General features: G+C 42.3%; 1 protein-coding gene across 1 annotated transcript in view; it reads right to left on the bottom strand.

The window, feature by feature from the left end:
- The window catches only part of CSMD1 (CUB and Sushi multiple domains 1), a gene marked incomplete at its 3' end in the record, with an annotated part of 1,748,580 nt that overhangs the window by 63,346 nt on the left and 1,662,845 nt on the right, over nt 1-22,389 (bottom strand). The window contains exons 50-51 of the mRNA XM_082680517.1: nt 17,437-17,622; nt 109-303 (exon numbers count right to left, since the gene is read on the bottom strand). Of these exons, the coding sequence (XP_082536643.1) occupies nt 109-303; nt 17,437-17,622 (381 nt within the window). The remainder of the gene's footprint in view (nt 1-108; nt 304-17,436; nt 17,623-22,389) is intronic.

Here is a 22,389-nt window from a genome sequence, read left to right as displayed (position 1 = left end):
TACACTGTTTATCTATAGGACAATAGATTACAGTCCCTTAAAAGGTGGATGTCATCGCTGTCAGTGATTCAGGATGGCCTCGAGGTCAGGAGCACACCTGTTACTCACCTCTGCATCTCGGCCTCTCCGCCCCTATGCTCCACGTGCCGTTGGCGTGGCACTGCACCAGCCTCTGGCCCTCCAGGTAATACCCGGGGCTGCAGCTCAGCACCACCTGGGCTCCATACTCATTCAGGGATCCTGTCACCAGTCTCCAGGTGACATGTTCTGAGAGCTGGGCTTCAATGCCAGGGCAAGTGACCGCTGGAAAGAAACACACTTAACATCATCACTTTGTTCTCAAGGGGTCAGACCAGGCCTGCTTTCCATGGTAAAGGCCTCCTGTATGAAACTCACCGTGCTGTACAGAAGAGATGCCATCACCTGTTATTTGCTGTTTTCTCTACTACCCACATAGCCACACAAAAACGATCCCATATGCCAAATGCATTCCACAGCCTCATGGCAAGTGCACTGGAAATCTTGCAGTGGGATTACATGTAAAGGGATAAATCACTTCCACAAAGTCTCGAGGTTCATTGAAAATGATCATCAGGTAAATGTAGGCATGAATAGAAAAATCTTACTTCTAATTTGTCTCTATCCTCTGAGAAACTTGAAATGGTAATTGAGTAACTGAAAACCAGCTTAGACCAAGAAAATCAGATGCCCTCATTCCCTTCCTCCCTACGTAATACGCTCTATTACTGGATTTACTGGCACACAAAATCCACATGCACACACACTAATACTATACAGAAAAGTGGTTAACGAATCTTAAAGGAGAGAATCTATTCATGTCCTTAGGAGGTGAACTAGAATTACAGTAGCTACTTAATAAAGAGCAGTAGCAACACTTTTAATAACAGTAGTAATAGCAGTAGCCGTAGTACAATACTACCGGAGTGGATTTAAGTAATTTATGACAATGCTGAAAATATATGCAAGGTTTGATATATGTGAGTTTATATATTTTCTGAAGAGTACAGTAATATTTAAAATTCATTTTACAATGTTAGGAACTAGAACTCTACTTCCCTAAATATGAAGCTACATCGGCTAATAACCTTCACAGTCGGCTACCCACAAAGTTGACCAGATTGATTCATTTATTGATCCTGGAAGAATTAGCTAAAGAGACCACTTTTTTTTTTTCAGAATAATATTAATAAATACATTTTACTTATAAATTCTATGCAAGTTCATTATAATTGAATCAGACATATCCAAAATGTTACAAAAATCCCATTTAATCTTCTCTTGGTAATTTTACCATTACTATGTGCAAATAAACAGAAAAAATAGGCCTTTTTGGTATTATTGCAATAATAATATCAACAAGGTTTAAAATGTGAAAAGAATTTTCTAATTTAAAAATAATCCTTAGATCTAGTTCTCATGTATTTTTTAGGTAAAACAATTATCCAAAATTTATATGGATAGTCAAGTGTTTTACCTAGTGATATAAATAATTTTTTTTTCTAACCAGATTACCTTTAGAATTTCAGGCATGATTGCCATTTCTGAAAAGACTTTAATGTCTTTCAACTGACAAATTCATAACTCAATTTCAATCCTGCTGCATATTTCAAATAAAATCTGGGACTCCTCTGGTGGCGCAGTGGTTAAGAATCCGCCTGCCAATGCAGGGGACACAGCTTCGAGCCCCGGTCCGGGAAGATCCCACATGCCGCGGAGCAACTAAGCCCGTGTGCCACAACTACTGAGCCCATGCGCCTAGAGCCCACGAGCCACAACTACTGAAGCCCGCACGCCTACAGCCCGTGCTCCGCAACAAGAGAAGCCACTGCAACGAGAAGCCCACGCACCGCAACAAAGAGTAGCCCCTGCTCGCCGCAACTAGAGAAAGCCCGCGTGCAGCAACGAAGACCCAACGCAGCCAAAAATAATAATAAATAAATTTTTAAAAATCTAATTTAAATTTTCAAATAAAATCCATTTCTTCAAAGCTGTGTTTCTAGAATTAACTTGATGGTTTTTAATCACTGAACTATCTTTTATAAACTCTGTTTCTGCCAAGAAGGTTTCAATGTTGGCTTACACAGTGGAATCAGAAGTTTTCTTCCGCTAATATCATCCACAGCAGTGGTTTCCAAATTCTGCGTGATTACCTCTTTCTTTATTTTATTTAAAAAATTTGGGGGGAGGGAGGGCTTCCCTGGTGGCGCAGTGGTTGAGAGTCCGCCTGCCAATGCAGGGGTCACGGGTTCGTGCCCCGGTCCAGGAAGATCCCACATGCCGCGCTGAGCCTGCGCGTCCGGAGCCTGTGCTCCACAACGGGAGAGGCCACAACAATGAGAAGCCCGCGTACCACAAAAAAAAAAAAAAATTTAACATCTTTATTGGAGTATAATTGCTTTACAATGGTGTGTTCGTTTCTGCTGTACAACAAAGTGAATCGGCTATACATATACATACATCCCCGTATCTCCTTCCTCTTGCGTCTCCCTCCCACCCTCCCTCTCCCACCTCTCTAGGTGGTCACAAAGCACCGAGCTGATCTCCCTGTGCTATGCGGCTGCTTCCCACTAGCTAGCTATTTTACATTTGGTAGTGTATATACGTCCATGCCACTCTCTCACTTCGTCCCAGCTTACCCTGCCCCCTCCCCGTGTCCTCACCTCTTTCTTTATGAAAATAGAATTTGGTTTCCTTTTAATTATCTGATTCTGGTTTAATTGTTTGCTTGCATCTCTGTCTCCCTGCTAGGCTCTAAGTTCTTTTATTGTAAACATTATGTCTTTTTACAGTTTTTTTTTTTGAGAATAATGTCTGACAAAGTAGGTGCTGGTGACATTCTAGTCTGTGTGTGTGCTTTGAAGAGAAACATGCCCCCCCCCAAAAAAAGTGCTATGGCAGCAAAAACAAAACACAACAGCAACAGCAACAAAAAACACAAAGAAACTGAGGCAATAAAAGCATATGGGTAGAAATTGAGAGTAAAAAGAAAAATGAGAACTGGAATAAATATCTAAAGTCTACCTTGGCCTACTAAAGGAAGAGAGGGGAAGGGTGGAGCTTTCCAGAAATTTCTGCAGATGTGATTTTATTTGATATTTTCAAAGCTGCCCCAAGGGGGAGACCATACAGAAATGTCTGAGTTTGAATGACCTATGATGTTTATTTGGGTGGTAAAATGCAAGTTATGTGAACCAAGATGACAGGAGAAGACCAATCCCTCCAAACTGTGGTCAGTAGATCCCCACTTGGTGAGTTTTACTACATGCAGGTCTGCACTCATAAAAGAACAAGGCAAACAGTCCCCATAAAAGGATCAGCCCTGCTGCGTCCTGCCGGTCAAGCTGCCACAGAGAATGCGCTTTGTTGCTTGGCCCCGGGAACAAGGAAGCCATAGTCTTCCTTGTACCAGCTCTAGGGGCTTTGTGTAGGGGGAAGAGACCCAGAACATTCTGCACGCCCCACATGCCTACATGATCTCCTGACTGCATTCTGGGGGACAGCCCAGCCCCCCAAGTCAGAACCTGAAAACTGTTCTCATGTGCTCACCCCCCAACCCCGAGTCACTGTGCTCCCTCACCCCCCAACTCCTCCAGCCACTGCCTCCCCCCACCTGCAAGTCGAGCTCTTAACTCCACCTGCATGTCCTTAAAGGAATTTCATAAAGATATTAATCTCACTCCACTTCTTCATTAAAAACCCAAAAGTTTCCCTCAGAAGCTCAGATAAATTGATAGTATTATATGCAAAGTATGGTAAATATTTATACCTTAAAGAAAAACATCACTTTTACTCAGATCCAAGAGAATAATACCACATTTGATATTATTTGATATTATACTTTTGAATATTGATTCAATAGAAATACATGACTACTGCTAAAATTGGTTCTATTCTGTGTTCTCCTTGAACTATCCATTCTAGAATTCCCACAGAAACTTATTCTAATATGTTTTATGTTTAAACTCCTTTATGAATAATCCTATTATATTTATCAATAGCAAATTGTACTGTCATTTTATTATCAATGTATGATTGATTAACAATACAATAATTTTTCATCTATTTTAAGCACAAAAAGTAGCATTTCTTTGGGAATACACCAGTTAATGAATGACATAGATAAGGCTTTTTTACTGTTCATGCATTACTGATTATTAGAAAGACACTAGGTTTGGTATTGATTTTATTACTAATTTTTACTTTTTATAGATTTTTATTACAGGTATTTGATTTATGTTAAGAAAGTTTAACGTAAACAAGGAAATGGTAAGGGAAATTGTTTTGTTACAGCGATATCTCTCACTCATACTTAGTTATACACCAAATATCACCACTATCAAAAATCGTTTGATAGAAACTGTTTAAATTGTCCTGGAAACGAGGAGTTAGAATCCACTAGACCTGTAAACAGAAAGCCACTGGCTTTGTCTACATCTGCACCAGCGCTTGGGACTCTTTCCTCAATTTGGTGCTCTGGAGGGTTTTGTGTTATTTATTTTGTTTTCTGGTTTTGTTGGTGTTGTTGGTTTCTTCCTTTTTTTTAGATATTCAGGTAAATTTGTATTGAAACATGTAAATAGAAAGTGCACAAATTGCTATTATACAGTTAAGTACACTTTTATGTAATAAACACACCCCCACCTGACCAGCAACCACATCGAGAACTAGAACTGCACACACACTCTCGCCACCAGGCACACCCCCCCTGCCCAGCATGCACACTTCACTCAGGGGGAGAAAGAATGTGAACCAACTTCTAATGACATTAGTGACCATCTACACACTGTAGATGGTGGACCAACTTCTAATGACATTAGTGACCATCTACACACTGTAGATGGTGGACCAACTTCTAATGACATTAGTGACCATCTACACACTGTAGATGGTGGACCAACTTCTAATGACATTAGTGACCATCTACACACTGTAGATGGTGGACCAACTTCTAATGACATTAGTGACCATCTACACACTGTAGATGGTGGGACCTGTTTTAACCCCATGTGAGTGGAGCCACGTGCTCTTTTACTTCTGACGTCAGTATTATACTTTTGAAATTAACCCATGTTAAGCCATGGAGCTAGAGTGCTTATTTGTATCTCTACATGTGCTCCATTGTATAAATATATACGATCAACGTATCCATTCCTTACTGATGGCCATTGGGGTTGTCTCACATTTTTGGCTTTTACAAACCGCAGCTTTGAGCATGTCCTTAGGTGAATATCCTTACGCAAACCTGTAGGTATATTTCTAGGGAGGGACTACTGGCTCATAAGATATTTTCAGCTTTAGGACATGCTACCAAACGTTTTCCCAAAGAGAATGTGTCAACTTACCACCTTTACCAGCAATGTATTAAGAGTTCCAGTGACTTAACATTTCTGTTGATGCCAGGTCTCCTGTCCTTTTATTCTATAAAGTTATACATTCTGATGTGGGATGTAGTGGCATCTATTTGATATTCTGCATTTTTCTCACTGGAACTCTTTACACAATCTTTGTTTGATACACATTCTTCAAATATCTTTACCCTTTTTAAGTTTGCCTTTATCAGGCTCTCAAACATATGTTTTGAAGAATAACGGTACTGAAACTTAATGCAGTCCAATATATCTACTTTTTCCTTTGTTATCAGGTTTTTTTGTGAGCTTGCAAAGTCTTTACCTGACCCAGGCTCATGCAGGTGGGCTGGTGGAAAAGGGGAAGCTGTATTTTCATAGAAGCTTTATGTCCCACCTTTCACCTTTAGCCTATAATCATCTTGCCTTGATTTTGTCTATGCTGTGGGGCGGGGATCCAGATTCACTTTCCCATATGAATATCCAGTTGAGCCATTTACTGAAAAGATCTCTGTCTTTTCCCTCATTGGGCTGCAGCGTCACCTTTGCCGAAATATCAACCAATATGGTCCTGGGCTCTGTGTTCTCTGCCATTGGTCTGTCTTCCCTTGGACCAACACCACCCCATTTTAAAGCCTGTGCCTGTATAATAAAACCAGGGTATCAGGTGTGCTGTGGAAATGCGCTGTGTGTGAGTCAGGCCTCTCTCTGTGAAGAAGTTTGAGAAGGATTGAGAGGAGGCACGCCCTGTGCTGGAGAGTCTGCTCGGGCAGCTGGATCTGAAGGAAGAGTGAATATGGAGGTTTCGGGTTTGGAAATAGGTCTCCTTTCACTTTCCCCTCTGACAGATCCTGGAAACAACTTGCATACCTTAGGGTTACGCTTCCCCGGTTTGAGGTCACTGCAGACAAGGCTCTGGAGAGTCCAGCCTCTGCCACCTGCCAAGACACAACTGCTGTGACTCTCCCCACCACACCTGTTCCACCAGGTGCACTGCCGGCTGCCCCCTGCTTCCTGCACCCAGCTCTCTTTCGGGGGAGCACCCTTCCTTCCCCCAGTATGACACATACTCAATCTTAAGTCATATGTTACAGCAAATCGTTCTCGATTGGATCAATGAGAGACTCAACATGCTCACAGTGAAGGCTTTCTCTGAAAGGATGCTCTGAGGGAGAAGCCCCGTATGAGCCCAGAGGACTGTGGCTTCTGCTGTGCATGTATGTGAGCGGGAGAAAGCATGGTACATGCACCAGGACCTCTCCCCCCCCCACACACACACACAAGGACACAATCCCGGGATTCCCTGGAACGTGGGCTTCAGACCTCAGTGGTGAAAAAAACCCAAGAGGGATGCATGTGAGGAGGGTCGATGGGGTGTCTGTGGCCAGTGAGAGTACAGATGCCTTCTTCTTCTTTTACTCTTCTCTGTAGTTTCCAGGTTTTCTACACATTATTAATGGCCAGAGCAAAACCAATCAAGTGATGGCCTGATGACCACTGAGAGCATTGTATTTCAAGAGAGAATAATACATTTTAAAAATAAAAAAATAAATTTTAAAAAATAGGCTGGAAAAAAGTGAAAGTTGAAAAAAATTTTTTTCAGAACAAAACTTGAAACAGTTAAACTAAGTGCCAGTGAAAGAATCTGCTGCCTTGTGACACAAAAATATATGTACACACACACATCACACACCTATGTACATACACACACATATATAAACACACACACATATACACATATACAAATTATGTATGTATATATCCATATTATTGTATAAATACAACACATAAATATAAAAGATTATATAAATCAGTGCATACAAGTTTAACAGGGGATTATTTAGGAAAACTGGAGTGCTTCTGTTGGATTCTTATTTTTTAAAATTTCTTCCCACAACATCAATACTTTGAGGGGAAAAAAAAAGAAAAGAGAACAAAAACCCAGGCTACAGGAGGAAAGCAGGTATATACCACACTTAGGGAGCTGCAATGAGTGTGTACATAGAACTGAATATTTTACTTGATAGAGACGTTTTCATTTCATGACATCAGACATAACAGAATAAGGCAAATCTGAAAAATGAGTGGAATGATAGACTACATGAGGCTGAGCGAGAACCAGAGCAGAGATTCAAGGGGGTCATCACTGGAGGAAGACGGGAATGCGCGGGGGCCGCCAGGGAGGGGGCAGGGCCCTGGAATCTGCGTCTGCAGGGCTCTTGCTCTGTCCAGGGCCGGCCCTGCCCCTCAGACGCAGCCGCAGTGACCGTGTGCGCCTCCCTCAGGACTCACAAAGGCAAAGCTGAGTTACCGTCAGAGGCAGCAAAGCAGCCTGCACGCCACTGCGCTGACAGTTTAGAGAAAACACTTCATTCTTCCTAACAAAAACCTCTCACACTAGAATTCAGGGTTTTCCCTGTGCACCTGCCCAGTTGCCTGAAGTCACGGGTGGCTACTAGTACTGCTGCTTCCACCGGCTTGTATTTGTTTAGTGTTTTCAAAAATAAACACCCTGGGACTTCCCTGGTGGCGCAGGGGTTAAGAATCCGCCTGCCAATGCCAGGGACATGTATTCGATCCCTGGTCCGGGAAGATGCCACATGCCACGGAGCAACTAAGCCCGTGAGCCACAACTACTGAGGCTGCGCTCTAGAGCCCACGAGCCACAACTACTGAGCCTGCGTGCCACAACTACTGAAGCCTGCGTGCCTAGAGCCCGTGCTCCACAACAAGACCAGCCACCGCAATGAGAAGCCCGTGCACCGCAACGAAGAGCAGCCCCCGCTCGCCACCACTAGAGAAAGCCCGCGTGCAGCAACAAAGACCCAATGCAGACAAAAATAAATAAATAAATTTATAAAAATAAATTAATTAATTAAAAAAACACCCTTTTCACATTGTCTATATAAATGTATATATAATTTTACACTGAGTGACCCTCACAACAATACGGGGAGAGAGGGCATGGGCGGTCCTGTTACTTGTATTTCATGGAGCAGCCAGTAAGCTGGGCCCCCCCCACGGTTAGAACCCCGACCTGTGCATCTCTGAGGCTGCCATTTCCTCCACAGCTTGACAACCGCACTTATTCTGTACATGACTAAAACAACTGGCACCAATGAAATCAGTGAGAACTCTGGGCACACCAATATATAAGTAATGACAGTTTTTAAAGAACGTTTTAAAATACCGGTCCATTTGGAACATGTAGCAAAAGAAAGCGTTTTGCTTACATAAATGTTATAAACCAGTACTTGTGACAGTTGTAAGTGAATCTATCGCAGGGTCCGGTGTAGTGAAATTAAACGTTCTCCATAACAAGCAGGTTCAGCTGAGTCGACAGACTGCTCCGTCTGCCAGTTTACCTCATATTCCTAACTTTTTAAAACAGAAATATAGATTATCTTCTATCACCTTAAAAAAAACACAACAACTCTAATGGAATAATTTTCTTCTATTTCAAAAAATTCAAGAGAAGATGTGCGGATGACCATTCCCAAGTCGCATGGTTAACAGAACTAAGGGCTGACTCGGGTGACGACACAGTTTTGTATTAAAAATCCCTAAATACTCCTCCTCAGATCAGACTTACTGAAAGCACAGACAATAAAGTTTCTTTGCAGAAAGGATGCAGTTTCTCCATCTTGTGAATGTTTCACAGACAACACAAAATATTTCACATTTTACTTGAGAGAGGTTGGCTCTTCATTTTACCGTGAGCGATCCTGATTTATTAGTCATCCTGTCAGTAGCAAACCAGACAGGCTAACGGTTGTTTTGTATAAGATATTCAGACAATGACAGCATTGCCACCATAAATAAAGCCCTTTGGCCTCCCTCTCATAAATTACAGATACTGCTCATAAATCTCTGTGATATTCTAATCAGCCCCAAGATGCAGGGATGCAACTGTCTTTTCTTTGCAATGCAGCTATTCCCCCATCACACTCAATGTGGGTAAGTGCTTTTTATTACCGTTTAGTTCAAGCACATTTAATTAGATTGATAAAATTATGAGCCGACGCCATTGGAGTAAAATGATTCAGCCAGCCTCAGAGCTACTTGCATTCACAACCTAGCGCAGCTTTCAGTGTGCCATTAACGTCTGCATCACTGGCTGGGGAAGGGCACAGCTAGTCTTAGTTCTGGTGCATGGGAAGCGGAAGAACAAGCTGCTTTGGCTTCGGTAAATAAGGAGCATAAAGCGGGGAAACCCAGCGCACCGTGCTGACTTCAATGCATTCCATGCCGTCTAACTTCAACAAGCATTCCCTGTGAGGAAATGCTTCCACAAGGGCTGGGTTGAGATCCTGGAATTCTTAAAGGTAAACATTCTTTTTAAATGAATGTTTTTACCTCAGAGCTTAGCCAAATGATTAGCATAATTAGCTATGAGTTATTTAGAATAAGAGTAGGTAGACGGATAGAGTTTTGAAGTAAACTTCTAGGGTGTAACTTACAGGCTCACCTGAGAGACATCAGCATTTCAGAGGCACAGGCTTAAAAAGTCAGGAGACTTTAGAACTCCTGGTTCCTTCTCCTCCAAGACTCTTGACTGAACCTAGACTCTCATAACACTTATCTTCCCAGCATCCTGGGATTGCCAGACTCCTGCTTATTCTTGTGATGACTACCTTTTCCACTTGTGACGTTTCCAAGCCCTTATGAGATCGGACATATTTTTCTGCCCTGGGCTCCTTGTCATTTTGCTTCTGGGGTCAGACAATAAATATACACTATCAGAGTCGGATCACGGGACACTGAAATAGCGAACGAAGCCCAAACACCAGCCGTGAAACCTCATTTCAACAAGACCCACATTGAAGTAACCTCATCCACTCAGTGATACTAAGTGGCAAATACTGTTCAGAATTTTTTTGCAAATTCTATAATCTAGGTTCCATAAGAAATCTATTTCTAAAATTGCATAACATGGCTGATTTTATAATTACACAAAATGAGTCTAAACCAAGCCCTGGAAAGGATGAAAACAGTACTTCCAATCCGAGTGTCTGTGTGTCTGTAGAAAGAGAATGAGAGAGGGAATCCCACAGTGAGCTTGCCTTTCTGACTTGGGGGCGTTTTCGGAACTAACTTCACTGCAAGTAGCTTTAGTTCATTATGTCTTCGTTCAAACTAGTAATAAATGGTCTTCCAAGGGGCCTTAAAGAGGAGGGGCCTCCACGCAGCTCTTGTCCCCAGAGGCCATGGCCCTGCACTGAGCGGCTGTCAGGTGCTTGGCAGAAGAATAAACAAGGAAAAGAGGGAGAGAAAGTTAAATAACGTCAGACCGCGTCACAGAGAGTCTCACTCACTCATTCATCCTTTCAGTCACAAATCTTTATAAAGTTCCACCATGAACCAAAGTTACGCCCACCCTTGAGCAGCTTCTGTTCGTTAGAGATGAAACGTGGAGAGGGATAACTCATGCAGTCCTGTGCTTAGCGGCCACAGAGAACCTCAGTACCACAAACCCTGTATCTACCGTTCTTCAAGTGTTCTGTTCAAACTTTACTTTCTCATATTTATCGGGCAGCCAAGGGGAGCCCTCAGTTCACAATTCTAACTAAAATACAGAAAGCTGGATGAACTCGTGTTCAATCTTTGGAAGTGAAATAAAATAAAAGAGATGGGAAGATTATATAGTGGGCCCTGAAAATAATGAACCAAAAACACATCTGAAATGACAGACTCTGGGTCCTTTAAATAGCTTAACTCCCCCAAAGCACTACAATCCCCAAAGACGTCAAAAGTTTGCACAATTGTGATCTACAGCCTTAAAACACTTTGTCCCCACAGGACGTACGACAGTGAGGTTTGTCACCATCTGATGCTCCCAGAAAGCGGGAGCAGCACAAGCCCGCCCTGCAAAGTGATGCCTCGGACGGCCAGGAGGTGGACCCGGCCGGCGCTCACCAAGCCACTCACCGCTTCGTGGGGGTCGTGCGGCACCCGGAATCCATGAACACCTGACCCTGAGGTGCTCCGTTCCCCGGCACAGGGGCAGATCTCGGCAGGCTGCGGACAGGGTTGGATGGCGCGGAGGGGCACTTCCCCCTGGGTCACCCGCCCGTCTTGCCGGCTGAGGAATTAAACCACCCTTTGGTCTAGGCTGTATTTTCAGAGCTGATCGCAGCCTTGGAAGACAGAGGTAAGTGTCTCACATCTCACACTTATTTTTGAGCTTTACTATGTACCTTCAGAAATGCATTTGTAGTTTGCACGATGACTATGCATTTAGATCGGGGTGGCCTGGCCTTCCTTCATCAGCTTTGCTAACATCTTAACTGAAATCTCTTGTCAATGCACAGTATAGGCAAGAAGGACCCTTAACGGCAGCTGCACGTGCAGGACACAGTGGTCAAGCGCCACGGGGCCGGCGGCAGAGGGCCTGACTCTGCCATGGGCCTCCCTGCAGCCCTGGGTGGTCACTCACGCCTCTGGTCAGTAGCTCCTACCTACGGGATGGCAATAGTAACAGTGCTTCGAGTTTGTTACAGGGACTCAAAGATGGAACCCATGTGAAACGCTCTGCACAGTGCCTGGCACAGAGAGAAACTCAACAATGCTGGTGCATAATTGGTCTCATAACACTGTGGTTTAACAATATGATTTATGATTAAATGACTCTGGTCCGGGTGTTAAATGAAAAGAATAACCTGAACTATACCATGAAAATAGAAATAGTTAATAAAGAAACATAAGTACTGTAAGGCTATTTTTTGAGGGACTAAGGGGATAAATATATATCCCCAACATTTGTATAATATTATAATACAAACACACATATATGCAAGCACATATGAAAATATGTATGTGTATAATTTACTTATGTATGTATGCACATGTACATGTGTATTGTATATGATTATATCTATAAATATATTACATGTAGATGAGTACAGACATACATATGTGTAAATAGACAGATAATTTATGTGTAATCTCAGATGTTCTATGATTGGGCTATTTACAGGTTATATAAAGCTATTTCATATTATTTTAACTTGCTCCTTCTTTCCTGAAACGTATACACATTGCAGTTAATCACTTAAAAGTACTCATGGAGCGCAGGGCATAGTAGGTCCTTAATAAATTATTAACGACAAACTTGCTTCTCTAATAGCTTTAACTGCAAAAGAAAAAGGCCTCTACATATTGGGATTTCAATGTTGATTTTGTTTGTTGTTGGAAGGTAATCTTAATGGTTTTGTTTTCTCCTGAATGCAGAGGACGTGATACATATCTACTCATCATTTGTCCAACTAGTAGACATGGGACATTTGTACCAATAACTCTCCCTTGCTTTATTACGGCTCTATTATGGCTCATGTCTTCAATGATCCAAATCCAGTCTCAGTAAATAATTAAAATGAAAAGAAACGAGGCTCACACATCTGCCTTGGAGATTTGTACGACTGTGGACCGTATTCAAACGGAAACAGTTATTTATTACCACCTTCATTTTAGTAAACCCGAGGGTGAAATGAGCTAAGTTTATTTACCATTTCCATTTACTACTTATCAAAGCTGAAGTGTTTCTTATCTCTTGAGGTTCAGTGTACTGATCTACATATTATTCAGTTGGTAAAGAAACTTATGAAACTGTCATACCAACATAGGAATTGGCCTTTCGGAAATATACATCTCAGAAGTTAATAGTAACCAAATTTTTTGACTCAGAGGTAAAGTTTTATGCTTACTTGGCTCAATTTCTTTAATTTAAATTAAGTGAAAAAAACAACTCCCCCTCAAAAAATTAAATGGATTTTTCCAGCCTTTGAACACCAGGGAAGTTTAATGAACTGTCCATTTCTTCCTTTTATAAAGTCTAATAAACAATGGGGAAAATATTTGAAAGTTTGAGATGATACTCAGAAAATTTAAGGTCGATTTCTCATTTTATTATAAACGTTATATTTTCCTGTCCTACTGAACAGGTAGCAGTCAGTATCAAAAAAGGTTTTAAAATGCAAATTGATTTTTCCCATTTAACAATCATTTAACTGAACATACTATATATTTCTCAGCCTGGGAACCTCATTTGTATGTAAAAAGCAATTGTGTTATTTAATTTTTTTCACTATAACTTTAAAGCTGTTGTACATCTAGATGTGCATTTAAAACAGAAAAAAAATCAAATATATGTATAAATTAAGCCACCTTACGTGCTATAATATTATGCTTTATTTAAACATGAAGTAGTTCTCTTAATTGATGTAATATTTGCCTTTGAACTGCCAAAGGCCTCTCATTCCTGATTTTTCCAGAAAATTTTAGACATAAATATACGTTGTCTTTGAAATCATTTGGTTCTGCTACGATCCTCAAACAAAAGGCGACTCCCTCCCCGACCATCAGCTACTGAATACTTTTTGGAATGAATTACATGCTAGATTAAAGACGCACCTTTTTTTTCTGTCTCTGGTCTCGGTTTTATAATATATAAGACAAATCATGAGAGAAATCAATTCCAAGAGGCAGAACAGCACAGAGATCAGGAACAGGGCTCTCTGCTCGGGTTTCCTGGAACCAAATCCTGACTTGGCGACTCTGTCTGTGAGTCTGGCCACCTTAACCCATCTCCTCCTGGTTTGCATCTAAGTGATGTGTGATACCAAAACTGCATTCCTCATAAGGATTAAATGGGTTAATTTGTGTAAGGCTTTGGGAATCCAGCCTGGAAGATATAGGGGTCCAAGACTAGTCTTACATGAGCTACCAGCCACGTGGTGTGAGCACCTAAACGTCTAATAGTCATCAGACTCATCCACCAGCTGGGTCACGTTCCCAGGTTCTCCATAATATCTGCCTTTTGGAGAAGTGAGTTCAAAATAAAGAGTTTGCGAATTTTATCTTAATCACCATGAGAACTCTTGGGAGGATTTAGGCAGCGAAGTGTCATGTTGTGATTTTCATATGCTTAAAGAGGAGTCGGCTGCTGTGAGAGGAGATTGTGGGGGTCATTTCATGGGTGTGGGTGGAGGTGACTTGGCGTGCATGGAAGTGACCTGAGTGGGCAGATGTGCTTCCTGGGTGGAGGTGACGGGACTCGATGTAATAAATGTGGGACGGGAGGAGGAGAGACAGTGAGGAGGGGCTGAGGGAGTGTCCAGACTGCTGTCCTGAGCTCCATCCCCCCCTGCATGTGGGTAGCCCAGAGCATCCTCAGACGCACGGCCTGGCTTCTGCTCCTGTTCTCTCTTCTGTGTTCTCTTTTGCCGCAATCTCTGGGCGTCTCTCAGGACTGTGGGGACTCTCGTATATTCTCTCCTTACACTAACCCCACTTACCATGAGATCTATTTAATCCTGAAACTACCTCTTTGTGGCCAGTGGAATGCACAGCCTTGGCTCACCACAGCGCAGCGCATCCCTAGGCAGGTCCTGGCAACGTCACAACCACTGTGCTTTTGTGACGCCCAAAGCATCAGTACCGAGCCAAACGATCACCGCACAGCTTCACCGGTGGCAGCAGGGGACCTCCAACAGGGCCCTTCGACTATAACCAAACACTTCTCCAGACGCTTTTATGACATGACCAATCAAATGTATTTGGTTGCAAATTGTGAATTTTGTATATCTCAGTTACTTACTTTGTATTAAGTCAGTAAGATGAAGAAAACAATACCTTCTCCAGAGGACTACTGTTATCATTGAATGATGTAACACAGACAAATGTTTAGAGTTACCGTTCAGAAAGGTGGTTCTGATTATCGCTATCATCCCACCAGAACAAGCTCAGTCTCTGTGGCAGCGCCGTCTCCTCCATAAAGACTGACCCGGGGCTTCCCTGGTGGCGCAGTGGTTGAGAGTCCACCTGCCGATGCAGGGGACACGGGTTCATGCCCCGGTCTGGGAAGATCCCACATGCCGCGGAGCGGCTGGGCCCGTGAGCCATGGCCGCTGAGCCTGCGCGTCCGGAGCCTGTGCTCCGCAACAGGAGAGGCCACAACAGTGAGGGGCCCGCGTACCGCAAAAAAAAAAAAAAAAAACTGACCCCAGTCCAGGCACACTCGTTACTTCCTCTGTGTCTGTCACCTCTCCCCACAGTGTTTACATCAGGCCATCTGTCTAAGGCCCTGTGCAGATGAGCAGGCGGATGTCCTGGCAGAGCAGGGATGAGTTAGGGTGTGTGCAGGCCTCCCCCTAAGAGCAACTCCCTGGTTGCCCTGTGCCCAGAGGAGAGCCCTCACACACTTTACTGGTGGAATCCAAGACACGTTGTCTGCTTCCCTGTCTCTGAAACTCTGCTTCTCTCTTTCTCTACCCTCAAATCAGGACTTAAAAAGCTATGCTGTGCTTCTTTTTTCTCACAATTGTCATGTAGTTAACCCTTGTGTTGAATGTCTATGACGCCAATCCACTTATTGGCCGCTGTAAACCACCTGCTTTGGAATTCTGGAGACCAGCCTCCAGATGGCAAATAAGCATATGAAAAGATGCTCCACATCAAATGTCACTAGGGAAATGCAAACTAAAACAAGGAGATACCACTACACACCTATTAGAAGGGCCAAAACCCAGAGCACTGACAACAGCAAATGCTGGTGAGGGTGCGGAGCAACGGGAACGCTCATCACTGCTGGCGGGGATGCAGGATGGTGCAGCCACCTTGGAAGTCAGTTTGGCAGCTTCTCACAAAACTAAACATACTCTTATCATATAATCCAGCAACCATGCTCCTTGGTATTTACCCAAAGGATTTGAAAACTCATGTCCACAAAAACCTATACACGGATGTTTATAGCAGCTTTATTCATAATTGCCAAAACTTAGAAGCAACCAAGATGTCACTCAGCAAGTAAATGGATACAAACGGTGGTTCATCTGACAATGGAATATTATTCAGCTAAAAAGAAATGAGCTATCAGGCCATGAAAAGACATGACAAAACCTTAAATGCATATTACTAAGTGAAAGAAGCCAATCCGAAAAGGCTACTGTGTGATTCTAACTATATGACAGTCTGGAAAAGGCAAAACTATAGAGACAGTAAAAAGATTAGTGGTTGCCAGGAGTTGAGGGGTAGGGATTGTCTCAACAGTGCCTTACTGACTCTCAGGAATGCAATAATTATTTGCAAAAAAGAAAAAAACAGGTTAAAATGACGGCAAGGAAAATAAAACGTATGGAGGAAAGTCGATTAGTTTTTGTGAACATTTATATGTTCATACCTAAAATGTTCAAATAATTTTAACATGACCAAAACACTATACACAAAAACGTCAATATATTAATATTATAATAGAAGCCCATGAGATCTATTTTGCAAATATCTTAAGAGCAAAAATATTGTATATGTAAAAATACTATGTAGTTTTCAATGTTTAGAAACTAAGCAGTTAGATTATTTCCAATTTGAGGCAGTTTTGTAGAGCAGCAATGAGACTCTTGGTATAAATTGTGTGTGTGGGCATGTACACGTGTGCGTGTGCGTGTGTGTGTGTCAACTTTCGTTCTTTTTGGCTTTGTGTTATGGACTTATTATTTTTTAAGACGAGTCTGAGAATGAACCCAAACTTTTGACCCTTTTAAGAATATTATTACATACTGTAAATAGCATTCCAGAAAACCTACCCCACTTCACAAATCAGTGATATATTTATTGAGCATCAGTGTGTTATGCAGAACGGGTGATAAAAAAATAGACTGGGCGTTGCCTTGAACCTCACGGAACTTACAGTGAGATGGGAGATGCAGAGGAAGCTCGTGTTGAATTACGTCTTAATGTTTTGTGTAGAGTGCTTCATTTCTCAATATCCTCTTGACTGCATCCCTCCAAAGTGAAAATGGCAGCACAGTCAGGATTTGCTGTGTAAATTTCATGGTCTAGGTGCTGATGGAACCAACATGATTCCATATGACTCACCTTCAAGACTGCAGAGCTTATGGTAAATGGTCAGAGTGGCTGATATGGAATAAATTGGCGTTAACATGACCACACTGCCAGAGACGAGCCCTCACACACTGTGGGAGAGGACCTCGCACTTTGGAGCCTAGAGTTCTCACCAGCGCGTTCTGTTCCTCTTTAGATCTGCAAAGTCGGGCATGAGCGTTAGAACACTTACCTTTACACGTTGGGGGCTTCCCCCTGTTACTCCACAATCCATCTTCTTGACACACAGCTGTAGCCTGTTGACCGGCGTCCAGCTTAAAGCCCTCGTTACACTCATAGGTCACTTTACTATCCAACGTGAACTCATTCCCCGTGAATGAGCCGTTTCCTGGGGACTCCGGGATTCCACAGGACACAGCTGAAAAGAAATGAAGGAAGCACAGGGTTATTCTGACAGATTATGAAATTTTCCTCTTTTCTTTTTCTATTTTTCATCTCAAAGATGTATAAAAACTGTTAGATATTTGCATTTCTCACGTGTGTCATAAGTATGCACATTTCCAAAGTTGTAAGGGTCTTAAGAGTGAATGGGAAACAATGGAAAATGGGTCAAAATACAGTATCTTTAAATTTATTTTTCCAGAAGGTATGTCTGATAGCTCTCATGCAGTTTAATCACATGGACACGCCTTACTATATGGCCGTGGTCAAGAGAACAGTGTGATGAATGCTACTTTATTTAATCCTAGAAAGAAAGCATAGAATAATATCTCTACCATCACAAATGTATCACCATATTGATCCCTTGGTTTCGAGACTTCATAGGAATCAGAGCAAAGAACGGCCCACCTCAGGTCTCAAAAACCTCCCCCAGCTTAAGTCTTCCCGCCCACCAACTCGCCAAAGACTCATTTTCCTTAAAGCACCAGGAAATTCTGTTAAACAGCAAATATTACCTTAGCTAAGAGCATCAAAGCATCCATTGTCATAAAATGTATTAGTTATAAACTATCTGTCAGAAAACAGGTCTGCGGAACTAAGGAATTAAGGGGAGATCTTAGAACAGAAGGCTCAGTCCTACAGAGATACGCAGGCTAGCTTTTACATGAAAAGGTCAGGCAAGAAAGGGGTGTGAATGAAAAAGAAATTTTTAAAAACTAGTAAGATGGAGGGAGAGGTCAATATGAGCACTTCCTTCTTAAATTTGCTAGCTCTGATCCAGACTTATCTGCTACGAGATAAACAAACAAAAACAATTCTCAAGTTAAATAAGTTACAGTAAGGAACACAGAGTAATGCAAGGGGATAAGAAGGAATTCCCAACAACACACCCAATTCAGGCGCTCTTGTCAAAGGGAAGCTCTGCAATCACTAAATTAAGGATCTTCTTTTACTCAATCAAAACCTAAGATATTATGGATTTTAAGTCATCATGGGTTTTAAATTTAGATTATTTAAAGATTTTCCCACAGATTACAATGAGAATATACACACAGTATGATAAAGCTGGAAGGATTGGTTGAAAGAGTTTACATAAAAATACAATTTACAGGTAAGGAAGAGAAAGATAAAATGACTTGCCTGGGTTAGCACAGCTACCTTGTTTAAAACCTGGGGCCGGGGACTTCCCTGGTGGTGCAGTGGTTAAGAACCTGCCTGCCAATGCAGGGGAAATGGGTTTAAGCCCTAGTCCAGGAAGATCCCACATGCCGTGGAGCAACTAAGCCCGTGTTCCACAACTAATGGGCCTGCGCTCTAGAGCCCGTAAGCCACAACTACTGAGCCTATGCTCTAGAGCCCACGAGCCACAACTACTGAGCCCACACACCTAGAGCCCGTGCTCCGCCACAAGAGAAGCCACCATAATGAGAAGCCGGTGCACTGCAACGAAGAGTAGCCCCCGCTCGCCGCAACTAGAGAAAGCCCGAGTGCAGCAAAGAAGACCCAATGCAGCCCAAAATAGATAAGTAAATAAATTTATAAAAAACAACAACAACAAGAAAAAGTAACACCTAGGGCCGGAGAACGGACCTGATTCCCAAGTGAGACCACCTTCTGCTCTACAGGAGCCCAGGCCACCTGTGGTTCAGTGTCAGTTTTTTGGTTGTTGTCTTTGTTATTTTTTCTTTATCAAAATCTTCAATGAATGCAATGGGAAATTATCAGAGGAGTAAAAGAAAATGTAGTGCTGATAAAAATCAAACTTCTGGGAAAAGCCAAGCTCTAAAATTTCTCTTGTGCTTAAATTTATGATCAGCTATTTCAACCACCTGAAATATACATAGTGTGTGTGTGTGTGTGTGTGTGTGTGTGTGTGTGTGTGAGAGAGAGAGAGAGAGAGACAGAGAGAGAGAGAGAGAGAAGCATAATAAAAATTTGCAAATGGAAAACAAAATAACATAGACATATGGACATCATTTTGGACAAAGTATTGAAAATAATTGAATTATAACCTTTGGCTTTCCAAAGCCACTGCTTTGCCAAGGCAATGTATCAGTGTGAAGGCTGCTAAGTATTTTGCAAAATATTCAGCTCAAATTACTGAATGTAATAAATGTCCTTTACGATCAAGATCTCAGAGTATTGCCTGCCAATGTCTTGTCTCCTCACCATTTTCTCTGAGATTTCGCTCTAATAATCATTTGTTCATTCTTGCAAACCTTAATTTCTCTGCCACTCACTGAAGCGTGCCCAGCGTCCTGCTTCCTTACAATTCTCATCTGGAGAGAACACCGAATGAAATGACATTTCTCTGGCAGGTTAAATGGGAAAGATGACATCCATTCTACAAGCACACAGGAAACCCTACCTTGAAAGGATTCAGACCCAGGAGGCCAAAACAGAACAGCTTTATAACTACTTCTGTTAAATCTGGAAGCTTATTGCACAAGTGAACCCTGATTCCCAGGACTTAAGAAGGTCCCACTTCATGTTGTCTGATCAACAACTGGGAATCTTTTTTGGCCTCGAGCTGTAGGTTTTAGATCCTAGAGTGTCCTAACATCAGGCTATGTGGCACAGCTCAAAACAGAGGTTGGCACTCTATTAAAAATGGAATTCTTACACTTCTGATTCAATGAAGAATAGATGGAACAATTCTCATAGACTTATAAATTCAGGCTTATGGGATGAAGGCAGTTTTCTGCTAAAATCCAGTATTCATTCATCTATTCATTCATCCAGAAATTCCACATGATAACTATTACATGGCAGATATTCCTCAGATAATTTTTAAACGTCAGTTAGCTAAATGTATACAACTTTCAAGACCTGGAGAATTTTCTTACTTTTGGCATAGCTGAAGGGAGTAAAGTTTCTTGTGTTTTTGCTTGTTTTGTTTTTTATTGTACTAACATAGCTTTATATTGTCTGACAACCCAGACCAATGATCACATCCTCATATCATGAAATTTACCTTCTGTTTGAGAGCACAGGTTTTAAAGTCAGACATCTGACTCAGCTCTAGCCTCTGGCATTCGCCAGCTCCATGACCTGAGTTACTTAATGACTCGTTTCACTGCTCTCAGGCTAATAATACTCACCCCAAAGGTAACTGTGACGACTGCATGAAGTAATGTGTACAACACCATTAGCACTGTACTGACACCATGTAGGCACTCAGTAAACGACAGAATATTAACTTTATGTGCACGCATCTATACACACAATTTTTACTTATTTCTTTTGTAAATAAAGATATGAATTGCAAGGAACAACTCCTTTTAATACATTTGTTAAAAGAGAGCAAAATGTAAATCAGAAGGAAGCTGGTTTATTTCTATCACATATCTCATGAGAGAGTTGTCATTTTGGTTTCAAATAAATGGAAGAGACACTCCAATTTCCATTGTTGCAGCCTCCTTTAATAGTGCAAAATCCATGTGGGATTTTTTCTTTTCATATTTAAGGCCTTAAAAGGAGCAATTTTTCTTGTCTCTGCAAGTTTAAAACACTTCTCTTATTGTTTCCTACTTCTTTCAAATACTTGTTCTCCGAAACTTACAATGGCTCCTTCTTTCTGCTGCTCCTCAGAGGCTCCAACATCTCACCATTTGCTTTGCTTTTCTTTTTTCTTTTTTTTTTTTGTTTCCCCTTCAAAAAGCTCAGTGATTCCTGGGCTTGAACTATGGCCTTAGACTTGTGATTCTCATATCTTGACATCCACGTTATCACCAGCTGCCTACTGAATTTCCACTTGGGCTCTGCCCACGCCTCAAGCCAGATTTGTGCATATCCTAGGTTGGTAGCTGTCCCTCACACAGCTGTCCTGACAGACTGCCTCAGTAAACCGTTCTCCCAGTAATTCGGTAAGTCGAGCGAGGTCCTTTTTTTTTTTTTTTTTTTTTGTGGTACGCCGGCCTCTCACTGTTGTGGCCTCTCCCGCTGCGGAGCACAGGCGCCGGACGCGCAGGCTCAGCGGCCATGGTTCATGGGCCCAGCCGCTCCGCGGCATGTGGGATCTTCCCGGACTGGGGCACGAACCCGTGTCCCCTGCATCGGCAGGCGGACTCTCAACCACTGCGCCACCAGGGAACCCCGAGCGAGATCCTTTGATTCAGCAGGAAGTAGGAGGGTTCTTTCCTCCTACTGCTCTCATGTGGTTGACTGACAATCATTGTCTGAATATTTAAAAGTTTACTTCACACTCTCTTTTTTCTCATTTCCCATTACCAGTATCCTAGTTCGCATCCCCATTACCTCAAAATGGTCTATCTTTCTGTTATCTGGACCCCACTTGCAGGGCTAGGGCAAACCCAGAGGAAGGCCACCCATAACAGTATAAAACAGGGAAGAGAATGAGTGTCCTGAAGCAGGGTTTCCTGTGGTCTGGTTAAGGTAAGAGGCATGTTAGGTAATAAGGTCTGAAATGGGGCATCCAGGAGGTAATCCAATAGGTACCCAGATGGTAATCAAAAAGACAGAGCCGAACCTCAAATATGACAGGAGCATTGCCACGTGTGAAGGACCGCTGATCAGCTCTGGAGCTGGAGAGCGGAGGAAATGCACAGTAAAGAAGAGGATGTGGTGAGAGGTGCAGAAGGGGGTCTGAGCTGCAAGAAAAAACGGCAACCCTCTCTCACACTCTGCCTCAGGTGCACGGAAGGAAAAAGCCAGTTTCCCAAATGGTGACCTGTGAATTGCTGAGGGGTCTTAAGTATACACTGCAAGCATATGAGAGTTTCTG

The sequence above is a fragment of the Grampus griseus genome, assembly GCF_964374135.1.
Source record: "Grampus griseus genome assembly, chromosome: 21".
NCBI classification, from domain to species: domain Eukaryota; kingdom Metazoa; phylum Chordata; class Mammalia; order Artiodactyla; family Delphinidae; genus Grampus; species Grampus griseus.
Note: the sequence above shows the minus strand (reverse complement) of the source record. Positions and strands in the feature narration are given on the sequence as shown.